Source organism: Polyodon spathula, unplaced genomic scaffold (assembly GCF_017654505.1).
Source record: "Polyodon spathula isolate WHYD16114869_AA unplaced genomic scaffold, ASM1765450v1 scaffolds_66, whole genome shotgun sequence".
NCBI lineage: Eukaryota > Metazoa > Chordata > Actinopteri > Acipenseriformes > Polyodontidae > Polyodon > Polyodon spathula.
The window spans coordinates 37,371-50,266 of record NW_024471560.1 but is presented as its reverse complement, the minus strand read 5'-3'; the positions used below and the strand labels follow the sequence as shown (position 1 = coordinate 50,266).

The window sequence follows — 12,896 nt, the reverse complement described above, 5'->3', positions numbered from 1 at the left end:
TGTAAAGCACAGAGAGGTCTGGTAAAGCACAGGGAAGCATTGTAAAGCACAGAGAGGTCTGGTAAAGCACAGGGAAGCATTGTAAAGCACAGAGAGGTCTGGTAAAGCATAGGGAAGCATTGTAAAGCACAGAGAGGTCTGGTAAAGCATAGGGAAGCATTGTAAAGCACAGAGAGGTCTGGTAAAGCACAGGGAAGCATTGTAAAGCACAGAGAGGTCTGGTAAAGCATAGGGAAGCATTGTAAAGCACAGAGAGGTCTGGTAAAGCATAGGGAAGCATTGTAAAGCACAGAGAGGTCTGGTAAAGCATAGGGAAGCATTGTAAAGCACAGAGAGGACAGGTAAAGCACACTGTAAACTGTTGTAAGCGGTGATCCTGATAGTTGGTGTTCTTGTTGAGATTACATGTAGTGCTAGTGTCAGATAGCAGCTCTTATACACACACACACACACACACACACACACACACACACACACACACTCCCACACACACACTCAGAAGAGCCAACCTCCCCAAACTGTACCATTTCCATGTTGTGAAGACTGCATTAAAACAGACATTTTAAATCTGTTTTAGATACAACAGCAATGCCTAGAGGAATCTATTTGAAGTATATCCTCATGTTAAGATGCATACCTCTATAGTAAGCTGCCACTCATATAGTAATTGAGTCCCCTGGGTTTCTGTGTTCAGCTGCGCAGGCGTGTCTGCAGCTCTGTGCAGGACAGCCCTTGTGAGATTTACAATAGTTCTGTTGATGTATCTCTTATTAATAACTTCCAATACAATAAAATATATTGATTAAATAAAGACCTGATTGATCTGGAGTATTCCTGAATGCTGCAGTCTCACTTACCTGTCCGGTTTGTTACATCCTGACACAGAATAAAGAGATCAATACATAATGACAAAAACCTATCAGAATAAAAAGATCAATACATAATGACAAAAACCTATCAGAATAAACAGATCAATACATCCAGATCTATAGATACCTCCCCCCCCCCAGCCCTGTGTGGCTGCTGCAGTTTACAGAGCAGGATACAGCTGGAGGGGGCAGGCCAGGGACAGGAAATGACCTGCAGGGGATTCAACACAGCCAACGACATCCCATAATTACTGGAGAGGAAGATGCCACTTACCCTGTCAGTGACTGAGCTCTCCACTGCCTGATCCACAGGCTCCCAGTCTCTCCCCTCTCCCCTCTAAGTTCCTGCATCCCTCACTCAGTCTGCCTGTTTGCACTCTGATCCGCAGGCTCCCAGTCTCTCCCCTCTCCCCTCTAAGCTCCTGCACCCTTCACTCAGTCTGTCAGTCTGCACTCTGATCCGCAGGCTCCCAGTCTCTCCCCTCTCCCCTCTAAGCTCCTGCACCCTTCACTCAGTCTGTCAGTCTGCACTCTGATCCGCAGGCTCCCAGTCTCTCCTCTCTCCCCTCTCCCCTCTAAGCTCCTGTATCCTCACTCAGTCTGTCAGTCTGCACTCTGATCCGCAGGCTCCCAGTCTCTCCCCTCTCCCCTCTAAGCTCCTGTATCCTCACTCAGTCTGCCTGTTTGCACTCTGATCCGCAGGCTCCCAGTCTCTCCCCTCTCCCCTCTAAGCTCCTGTATCCTCACTCAGTCTGTCAGTCTGCACTCTGATCCGCAGGCTCCCAGTCTCTCCCCTCTCCCCTCTAAGCTCCTGTATCCTCACTCAGTCTGTCAGTCTGCACTCTGATCCGCAGGCTCCCAGTCTCGGGGTTAACCAGCGGGGCTGGCGGACTGGATTGTCCAGTCCAGTCCACTGTGAACCTGCGTCATGCCTCTGTTTCGGTTTCTTACCAGGTACAATGTCGCCACCCACTGTGCAGTTAAAAAAACAGCAACAACAAAAATAAAACACTATCTCGGAAAATGATGTTTTTGTATGTTTTCTATTTAAATACGTGTAGTGACACGCAGGTATCCACTAGAGGGCAATCCTCATAAAAAGGCTATGCACTGAACTCCTCTTCACTGGCCCGCTGTGAGCCAGGGCTGTTTGTTTTTGCATTGCGTGCGACGCGCTGTTTCTGTGTCGAGAAAGATCGGTTCTTCCGCCCAGCTTCAACGCAGGACCCGCATCACGTGAGAAGGGAGAAGTGGGCGGGCGAAGGGGCCGAGATTCGCGCTGCGATTGGTCACTCCTGGGAGCCAAGCCGCGCCTCCCGGCCGCGGAGGTGACGTCGCTCCAGTCTCGGGCCGGTTTCGGTGAAACTCGGTGTTTTTCATGCGGCTGTTTGTTTGATTTTCTTTCTAAATCGTCAGTGAGGTTAAGCTAGAGAGCGGGACCCGTCCTCACCATGCCGTCTCATCCGCTGCGAGTGGCGGTGGTGTGCTCGAGCAATCAGAACCGGAGCATGGAAGCGCACGGCATCCTCAGGTACCGACACCGCAACCCCGGCACAGCCGTACGAGAGCGCCGAGGCCAGACACCGCAACCCCGGCACAGCCGTACGAGAGCGCCGAGGCCAGACACCGCAACCCCGGCACAGCCGTACGAGAGCGCCGAGGCCAGACACCGCAACCCCGGCACAGCCGTACGAGAGCGCCGAGGCCAGACACCGCAACCCCGGCACAGCCGTACGAGAGCGCCGAGGCCAGACACCGCAACCCCGGCACAGCCGTACGAGAGCGCCGAGGCCAGACACCGCAACCCCGGCACAGCCGTACGAGAGCGCCGAGGCCAGACACCGCAACCCCGGCACAGCCGTACGAGAGCGCCGAGGCCAGACACCGCAACCCCGGCACAGCCGTACGAGAGCGCCGAGGCCAGACACCGCAACCCCGGCACAGCCGTACGAGAGCGCCGAGGCCAGACACCGCAACCCCGGCACAGCCGTACGAGAGCGCCGAGGCCAGACACCGCAACCCCGGCACAGCCGTACGAGAGCGCCGAGGCCAGACACCGCAACCCCGGCACAGCCGTACGAGAGCGCCGAGGCCAGACACCGCAACCCCGGCACAGCCGTACGAGAGCGCCGAGGCCAGACACCGCAACCCCGGCACAGCCGTACGAGAGCGCCGAGGCCAGACACCGCAACCCCGGCACAGCCGTACGAGAGCGCCGAGGCCAGACTCCGCAAATCCGCAGGGCCGGCTCAGCCGGTCGTGTTTGGTGTGTTTTAATCTCGCAGAGCCGCTCTCGGGCCGGTCGTGTTTGGTGTGTTTTAATCTCGCAGAGCCGGGCTCGGGCCGGTCGTGTTTGGTGTGTTTTAATCTCGCAGAGCCGCTCTCGGGCCGGTCGTGTTTGGTGTGTTTTAATCTCGCAGAGCCGCCCTCGGGCCGGTCGTGTTTGGTGTGTTTTAATCTCGCAGAGCCGCAACCGGGCCGGTCGTGTTTGGTGTGTTTTAATCTCGAGAGCCGCCTCGGGCCGGTCGTGTTTGGTGTGTTTTAATCTCGCAGAGCCGCGCTCGGGCCGGTCGTGTCTGGTGTGTTTTAATCTCGCAGAGCCGCTCTCGGGCCGGTCGTGTTTGGTGTGTTTTAATCTCGCAGAGCCGGGCTCGGGCCGGTCGTGTTTGGTGTGTTTTAATCTCGCAGAGCCGCGCTCGGGCCGGTCGTGTTTGGTGTGTTTTAATCTCGCAGAGCCGCGCTCGGGCCGGTCGTGTTTGGTGTGTTTTAATCTCGCAGAGCCGCTCTCGGGCCGGTCGTGTTTGGTGTGTTTTAATCTCGCAGAGCCGCTCTCGGGCCGGTCGTGTTTGGTGTGTTTTAATCTCGCAGAGCCGGGCTCGGGCCGGTCGTGTTTGGTGTGTTTTAATCTCGCAGAGCCGCTCTCGGGCCGGTCGTGTTTGGTGTGTTTTAATCTCGCAGAGCCGCTCTCGGGCCGGTCGTGTTTGGTGTGTTTTAATCTCGCAGAGCCGCCCTCGGGCCGGTCGTGTTTGGTGTGTTTTAATCTCGCAGAGCCGCCCTCGGGCCGGTCGTGTTTGGTGTGTTTTAATCTCGCAGAGCCGCCCTCGGGCCGGTCGTGTTTGGTGTGTTTTAATCTCGCAGAGCCGCCCTCGGGCCGGTCGTGTTTGGTGTGTTTTAATCTCGCAGAGCCGCGCTCGGGCCGGTCGTGTTTGGTGTGTTTTAATCTCGCAGAGCCGGGCTCGGGCCGGTCGTGTTTGGTGTGTTTTAATCTCGCAGAGCCGGTCTCGGGCCGGTCTCGGGCCGGTCGTGTTTGGTGTGTTTTAATCTCGCAGAGCCGCTCTCGGGCCGGTCGTGTTTGGTGTGTTTTAATCTCGCAGAGCCGCTCTCGGGCCGGTCGTGTTTGGTGTGTTTTAATCTCGCAGAGCCGGGCTCGGGCCGGTCGTGTTTGGTGTGTTTTAATCTCGCAGAGCCGGTCTCGGGCCGGTCGTGTTTGGTGTGTTTTAATCTCGCAGAGCCGGTCTCGGGCCGGTCGTGTTTGGTGTGTTTTAATCTCGCAGAGCCGGTCTCGGGCCGGTCGTGTTTGGTGTGTTTTAATCTCGCAGAGCCGCTCTCGGGCCGGTCGTGTTTGGTGTGTTTTAATCTCGCAGAGCCGCTCTCGGGCCGGTCGTGTTTGGTGTGTTTTAATCTCGCAGAGCCGGTCTCGGGCCGGTCGTGTTTGGTGTGTTTTAATCTCGCAGAGCCGGGCTCGGGCCGGTCGTGTTTGGTGTGTTTTAATCTCGCAGAGCCGGTCTCGGGCCGGTCGTGTTTGGTGTGTTTTAATCTCGCAGAGCCGGGCTCGGGCCGGTCGTGTTTGGTGTGTTTTAATCTCGCAGAGCCGCTCTCGGGCCGGTCGTGTTTGGTGTGTTTTAATCTCGCAGAGCCGGGCTCGGGCCGGTCGTGTTTGGTGTGTTTTAATCTCGCAGAGCCGGGCTCGGGCCGGTCGTGTTTGGTGTGTTTTAATCTCGCAGAGCCGCGCTCGGGCCGGTCGTGTTTGGTGTGTTTTAATCTCGCAGAGCCGGTCTCGGGCCGGTCGTGTTTGGTGTGTTTTAATCTCGCAGAGCCGGGCTCGGGCCGGTCGTGTTTGGTGTGTTTTAATCTCGCAGAGCCGGGCTCGGGCCGGTCGTGTTTGGTGTGTTTTAATCTCGCAGAGCCGCGCTCGGGCCGGTCGTGTTTGGTGTGTTTTAATCTCGCAGAGCCGCGCTCGGGCCGGTCGTGTTTGGTGTGTTTTAATCTCGCAGAGCCGGGCTCGGGCCGGTCGTGTTTGGTGTGTTTTAATCTCGCAGAGCCGGGCTCGGGCCGGTCGTGTTTGGTGTGTTTTAATCTCGCAGAGCCGGTCTCGGGCCGGTCGTGTTTGGTGTGTTTTAATCTCGCAGAGCCGGGCTCGGGCCGGTCGTGTTTGGTGTGTTTTAATCTCGCAGAGCCGGGCTCGGGCCGGTCGTGTTTGGTGTGTTTTAATCTCGCAGAGCCGGGCTCGGGCTGGTTCGTGCTCCGTGTTTGTTTGCGGGACCATGCTGTTTCCATCGTGTTGCAGACGGCTCTCTTAGTTGGACTCGGCTGTGCTGTAATTACAGGACCGGCGTTCAGCCACTGCCCAGTCCTGGTTTTTGTTCAAACCGTGCATTGAATTGATTAATTGGACCAATTAAGCTTGTAAGGGCTTGATTGGTCTAATTAACTAATTTAGGGCACAGCTGCAACAAAAACCAGCAGGGACAGTGACCCCCCAGGACCAGATTGGCCCCCTCTGATCTAGACAGTGGGGAAGCTATAAAAAGGCCAACAAGATGCGGGGGATGTATAGTGAAGCGTGTTGAATTGAAATCAGGGGAAGTTTCCAATGCGTTAGTAAGACCTCCTCTAGAATACTGTGTTCAGTTCTGCTCACCTCGCTACAAAAATGTCCTTTAATGTTGTTGAAGCCGACACCCTGGGATCAGTAAGATGAGCCGAGTGGCCTCCTCTCGTTTGTAAACTTTGTTCTTAATCCTTAAAGGTACAATCCTGTGCATTGTGCCACCTGCTGGTCGAGTTTGTATTGCAATTGCTGTAAATTTTGTTTTCTTTGGGGATCATTCTCTTAGCCAGGGATGCAAATAAGATTCCCATTTCATAGCAGAGTCACTCATTGCTGGTGTCTATATCTGCTTGAGTAGCCATCGTGTGTCTTTATTAAAACCAGGAATGGATCAAACTGCTATGCGCTGGGAGTCTTTATTTCCATTTCCGACATGCTGTGAGGTTCACTATGTCCATGCGGATGCACGCAGTTAGAGGCTAGCGCTGCCCTGGTTTGTAACCCGGTTTGTTTTGTGTCCTCTGCAGTAAGAGAGGATTCAATGTGCGTTCGTTTGGAACTGGCTCCCACGTGAAGCTGCCCGGACCGGCCCCAGACAAGCCCAACGTCTACGATTTCAAAACCACTTACGAGCAGATGTACAGCGACCTCGTCAAGAAAGACAAAGAACTGTATCCCAGCCAGCCAGCCAGCAGTGTTCACTGAAGGAGAGGCCCGGCTATCTCTCTCTGCCTCTCCCTTTGCAGCAGTGTTCCCTGGAGGAGAGGCCAGGCTAGCTCTCTCTGCCTCTCCCTTTGCAGCAGTGTTATGAGCTCTGTCTCCTGAGCCCCCCCATTGTGTACATCTTTCCTCGGTCTGACTCATGAGCCCCCCCCTCATTGTGAAGCTTGTTCTCGTTCTCTCTCTCTCTCTCTCTCTCACCTGGTCAGGTTTAACAGCCTGGCAGTAAATTCACAGTTTAAGAAGGTTGTTTATTTTTAGCACTCGCTTCACCTTGTCCTTTTTAAACTGGCACTTTGAAGATGAATTGAGCTGCTCAATGAGGCTGCTCTGCTCCCCGTTTCACTATCGTCTGTGATAGTCGTGAACGTCTTCACAACGCGCAGCCTCTTCTCAGTCGTGCTTTGGCTGGCCTCTCTGATAGGAGCAGGGCTGCAGTGCAATGAAGGAGTGGTCAGTGTAGTGCTGTCTGCCAGTGTGCATCACTTGGTGTGGAGAAGCTCCTGATTGCAGAGAGAGTGAGGTGGTTGTGTGCTGGGGAGGGCGCTGTTTCAGTGTGGTTTTCTGTACTTGCTCAGTTTGTGTTTCCGACGCTGTGGTGGTGTTCCTTGACCCGGCTCGCTCCAGATACACCCAGAACGGGATCCTTCACATGCTGGACCGCAACAAGCGCATCAAGCCCCGGCCTGAGCGCTTCCAGAATTGCAAGGACCAGTTCGATCTGGTGGTGACCTGCGAGGAGAGGGTGTACGACCAGGTGCTGGAGGGTAAGAGGCTGGGGGAGGCTGGGTCTACACCCAGGGGCTGGAGGGTAAGAGGCTGGGGGAGGCTGGGTCTACACCCAGGGGCTGGAGGGTAAGAGACTGGGGGAGGCTGGGTCTACACCCAGGGACTGGAGGGTAAGAGGCTGGGTTTACACCCAGGGGCTGGAGGGTAAGAGGCTGGGTTTACACCCAGGGGCTGGAGGCTGGGGCAGGGGTATGGCACAAAGTGTTTTTTTTTTTTTCCCTCCGAGTTAGTTTTCTCTACAAACGGTAGCTGGGAGCTTTGTGCTGTGCCTCCTCCCTGACTGTGTGTGACTCTGTTCCTCTCACTCGCTCTCTCAGACCTGAACTCGCGGGAGCAGGAGAGCTTCCAGCCGGTGCACGTGATAAATGTGGACATCCAGGACAACCACGAGGAGGCCACGCTGGGAGCCTTCCTCATCTGTGAAATGTGCCAGTGTGTGAGTACAGCGGTCTGCAGGAATCCGCTGCCCAGTCAATACAGTACAATAGACTGCCCCAGCTATACACACACACTGCCCGGTCAGTACAGTACAATAGAGACTGCCCCAGCTACACACACACTGCCCAGTCAATACAGTACAATAGACTGCCACAGCTATACACACACACACTACCCAGTCAATACAGTACAATAGACTGCCACAGCTATACACACACACACTACCCAGTCAATACAGTACAATAGACTGTCCCAGCTATACACACGCTGCCCAGTCAATACAGTACAATAGAGACTGCCCCAGCTACACACACACTGCCCAGTCAATACAGTACAATGAGGTTATAACATTGTGACAATACCCCATCAATCACACAGAGCAAGAGAGATTGCTAAACCTGTCCCTGTCTCTCTCTGTGTCTGTCCCTGTCTCTCTCTCAGATCCAGCACACGGAGGACATGGAGAATGAGATGGACGAGCTCCTGCAGGAGTTTGAGGAGAAGAGCAGCCGCCCCTTCCTGCACACTGTCTGCTTCTACTGACCCCTCCCTCCCCGAACCAGCCTTAAGCCCCTCGCCCACCCCCTGCTACTGACATCACCCACCCCCCAGCACTCCTGATTGCAGAGCAGTGTGAGCCGTTACAGGTTTTACAGCAGACCTGCTAACAGAGCCTGTTTGAAGCAGGGCTGGGCAGCTCCAGTCCGGACCATTTTTCCAGCCTTGACTTTAACTGAGTCTCCACCTGTCCTCTGTAGACACTGTAGGCTTCTTTACCAGGAAAACCAGGGGCAGTATCCAGTCTAGGGACTGCAGTTGCCTTGTTCTCTGCTGCAGTAATTATTATTATTATTATTATTATTTGGATGTAAACGTCTGCTAAATGATTAAAGCAGCTCGGAGACTCGCGGGTGGGCTGTGCATCACAGCTGCTGCTGCTGCAGAGTCACTTCCAATAGGAGCTTGTTTGGCACAAGGAGGTGAAGTGACTTGCTCAGGGTCCCACACACAGTGAGGCAGTGGCTGAGCTGGGATTGGAACTGGTAACCTGGTGTCAAGCCCCTTTCTCTAACCACTGAGCCACCAAGCCTTTTTAAAGGGCAAGGTGAAATGAGGAATGGCTTGAACTGCACTGCAATGGGAGTCTCTGGGATTCCCTGGTAAAGCATGTTCTGTGTGGGACAGGACACTGAGCTCCGGGCAGAGTGAACTTCCATCCAGACAAGAGAGGAGACGGGGGCCCAGCCCGGAGCATCTTGAAGCCTCGTGGGGTGGCAGAGCAGTGACGCTCGCGGCAGGGAGGTGCAGCAGTGCCTCGGCTCGCTGGAAACCCTGCAGTGGATCCAAGTGCTATGCAACGGGGGGGGGGGGGGTGTTCTAATAATAGTAATTCCCAAGTCTGATTTTGTAATTTTATTTGTATGATTTCATTAACCAGGGGAGAGGTCGGTGTTTAAAACGCCTTGCAGTGGTTCGGGCAAATGCAAGCAGCACCCACCGAGTTAAACACCGCAGAAGAACAGCGCAGCGTTTAGAGAACAGGGTCGGCCTGGACAGAGCGTTGCGCTCCCGCGGTGCGAACTCAAGATGAAGAGGAGGCGTCTGTGTACAGCGTGCTGGTGGTTAATCAGTTAAATATTCAGCACAGGAAACTCGCAGAATCACTTTGGTTCTATATATATAATATGTTAATCTGCTATCTGCTAATTCCTGCCCTTCTTAACCCTTTAATTATGTAATGAACTCCACTTTGAGGCAGAAATGTTGCCAGGTGCAACGAGGCAGGAGTTCGGGTTAGTTTCGTTTGTTAGTTTTGTTCCCCTCGTAGACAGACGGGTGGACAGATTGATTGGGTTCAGATATTTCTGTTGTTAAGCGTTGGTATTTTGGGTTCGGTTGTTTTTTTAAAGGGAGAAGGGACCGGCCGGTTCTGACACGCTTTGAAAGGCTCGTTATGCTCCGAGCAGGAGATCTTGAATATCGTTGTTGTTTTAACAGTGCGATTTAAAACAGGGAGTTCAGATGTAACCCTTAAACTCGTCTTTGAAAGGGGATGTAATAATAATAGGAAGGGATTGTAATTTATTTTGTTCTCTTTAATGTTCAAACGCCCGGCTGCAAATGACTTTCTCTCCCGAGTTTATTTTTCAAAGAAAGCGAAATATGGAATGCTTTCCCCTTTATAATGAAAAATGCAAATGCATCCCGCGTGGTGACAGTCCCGCGAGGATGTGTGTGTGTGTGTGTGTGTGTGTGTGTGTGTGTGTGTGTGTATATATATATATGTATATATATATATATATATATATATATATATATAATATATATATATATATATGTGTGTGTGTGTGTGTGTGTTATATATATATATATATATATATATATATATGTATATATATATATATATATATATATATATATATATATATATATATTGTATATATATATATGAATGATATATACATAAATGAATGATATGTATAGATCAGATATTGTGTTGTGCGTTTGTAACCTGCATGGGCACGGCATGTTCTTGGCAGTCGATTACAGAGACACGCCAGAGGAAGGGCACGGCGGGAATAATGAACTGGAGCTCTGGGAACAATCTGCAAATCAATAAATCAAAAACAACACCAGAACTGTGTCGTCCGTTTGTGACAGCGAGTGTGGGTGTGGTTTGGTGTTGATGTAACCGCACATTCGGGGGTACAGTCACTGTGCGCGTGGTTTTGGATATTGTATTTTAGTGTCAACCAAGGTTTCAAAATCAACTTTCTTACCTTTTAACACGAACAGAAATAATTTAGACTTAAAAGTGGAGCATGTAGATATCGCAAAGCAACTCTGTAATTGAAAGGTTACCAGAATATTTGAATGCAGCTTTGTATTTAAAATTAGTCACAATGTATTTATTATTTTTTATGTTATGTGAACATGCTATGGTGCGCGAAACCCAGCCTGCCACGACTTAAATGCATTAAAAAGTATTTGGATGCATCGATAGGAAACTAAACCTGCTACAACGAACTCGACGCAGCAAACTGACAGCTCTGTTAGGAAAGCCATTGATCCCGCCCCAGGGCGCGCGCTGCGCCCCTCACAGGGGGCTCGAGCCAGGGTTCCACTCTCTGACCGTTAGGAGGCGGGCTGAGTCACGCGGCTTCGCGTCGAGCTGAATTTAACACAATATATACATTTATACATATATATAACTGAAGAGGCTTCGCGTCGAGCTGAATTTAACACAATATATACATTTATACATATAACTGAAGAGGCTTCGCGTCGAGCTGAATTTAACACAATATATACATTTATATATATAACTGAAGAGGCTTCGCGTCGAGCTGAATTTAACACAATATATACATTTATATATATAACTGAAGAGGCTTCGCGTGGAGCTGAATTTAACACAATATATACATTTATATATATAACTGAAGAGGCTTTGCGTCGAGCTGAATTTAACACAATATATACATTTATATATATAACTGAAGAGGCTTCGCGTGGAGCTGAATTTAACACAATATATACATTTATATATATAACTGAAGAGGCTTCGCGTCGAGCTGAATTTAACACAATATATACATTTATACATTTATATATATAACTGAAGAGGCTTCGCGTCGAGCTGAATTTAACACAATATATACATTTATATATATAACTGAAGAGGCTTCGCGTCGAGCTGAATTTAACACAATATATACATTTATACATTTATATATATAACTGAAGAGGCTCCGAGTCGAGCTGAATTTAACACAATATATACATTTATACATTTATATATATAACTGAAGAGGCTCCGAGTCGAGCTGAATTTAACACAATATATACATATATACATTTATATATATATATGAAGAGGCTATATAGCTGAATTTAACACAATATATATATATATATTTAACTTCCAGTCCAGATATAGAGCTCGCCGCGCCGACTCGCTGTCCGCAAACACATGAAGGTAGGTCGGGTTTATTCTCATTATTTTATCTCGTCTAGAATGAGTTTTGAATTCAAGTTGGACTCTGTTGCCATTAGCTGCGTCAGGAGCAAGTCAGCGGTGATATTCGCTGAGCCGTTTTTAATTATTAATTACCGTGCGGGTCTACATTGGGTTCATTTTGCCCTCCGAGTTTGGCACGGTTTCTTTTATTAAGTGTGTGTTTGGAGCAGGGGGAGCGCTTCTGTAAATATAAACACAATGTTTCCCTCATATAAAGAGCCGTACAGGAAGTACGAAGCTGTCGGTGCGCGGAGGCGCCGCTCTGTGGTTAATAGAGGCGCGGGTGACGCGCCGGTCCGCTCCGCAGTGACGATCCGGTCCGGGTTTTCCTGCGGCCCGGCGAACTCTCCGCTCAGATCACTATTAGTGAATCACAGGGGGGGGGACTTGGATTGATTCATTAAGGAGCCCCCACACCGGTTTGCATTCTGCCAAATCAGCCAAGAAGCCAATCAAAGCAAGAAGCCAATCAAAGCAAGAAGCCAATCAAAGCAAGAAGCCAATCAAAGCAAGAGCCAATCAAAGCAAGAAGCCAATCAAAGCAAGAAGCCAATCAAAGCAAGGCTGCGGGAAGACTTTACATCTGTTTGCAAACACAGTGATTCTTAAATTATGGGTTGTTGGTTTTTTGGTAACCCAGGAATGCAAATTGATGCGAAGTGTTTTCACAAGTCTTGCGTCGCATTGCGTTCAGTGGCATGCTTCGTGGGGGGTTTATGTTTAAATACCCCGAACCTGTTTGGACGGGTAGCCCCGCGTGTGCAATGCGAAAGCACCGTGACGCGTTAAAGGCGCGATGATTATTATGCTCTAAATGTAGACGGTTTGGTGGATGGATTGGCCCGGTTTGAATGGCTCTGTTATAACAGGGAAGTTGTGGATGAATATATGAGTGAATAGAGCAGTACTGTCGAGAGCCACTGCGTTCGTGCTCTCGTGTAAGCGCGCTTCTATTGTGGGAGTCCTGGCCTCATTGGATCGGAATTGTGAATGGGGTATAATTGCTATTCAAACAATTCCTCTGTGTTCACATTAGTTTCATTCGTATAGATATTGATGTTTGGCGACGACCCCCCCCCCCCCCCCCCCCCCCCCCCCCCCCCCCCTCCCCTCCTCTAGGTGTTGAATGAGCGGCGAGTCCCTACACACGGAGCCCAGCCCGGCGTGAATGATGCAGAATACAAATGTGAACTGCAATGTCACAGAGAGAGAGAGAGAGAGGAGAGGA

The 12,896-nt window shown here is 50.9% G+C and overlaps 1 protein-coding gene across 1 annotated transcript; it reads left to right on the top strand.

Moving 5' to 3' along the window:
- Positions 1-2,185: 2,185 nt before the first annotated feature.
- On the top strand, positions 2,186-8,645 carry ssu72 (SSU72 homolog, RNA polymerase II CTD phosphatase). The gene is made up of 5 exons (XM_041240266.1): positions 2,186-2,400; positions 6,228-6,371; positions 7,048-7,187; positions 7,527-7,645; positions 8,089-8,645. The coding sequence occupies exons 1-5, from the start codon at positions 2,321-2,323 to the stop codon at positions 8,188-8,190; spliced, it is 585 nt and encodes a 194-aa protein (XP_041096200.1). The 5' UTR covers positions 2,186-2,320; the 3' UTR covers positions 8,191-8,645.
- Positions 8,646-12,896: the final 4,251 nt, after the last annotated feature.

Coding starts and splice junctions, on each gene's coding strand:
- ssu72 (XM_041240266.1), top strand. CDS start 2,321: ATGCCGTCTCATCCGCTGCGAGTGGCGGTGGTGTGCTCGAGCAATCAG. Junction 2,401..6,227: donor GAAGCGCACGGCATCCTCAG/GTACCGACACCG, acceptor TGTCCTCTGCAG/TAAGAGAGGATTCAATGTGC. Junction 7,188..7,526: donor GTACGACCAGGTGCTGGAGG/GTAAGAGGCTGG, acceptor TCGCTCTCTCAG/ACCTGAACTCGCGGGAGCAG.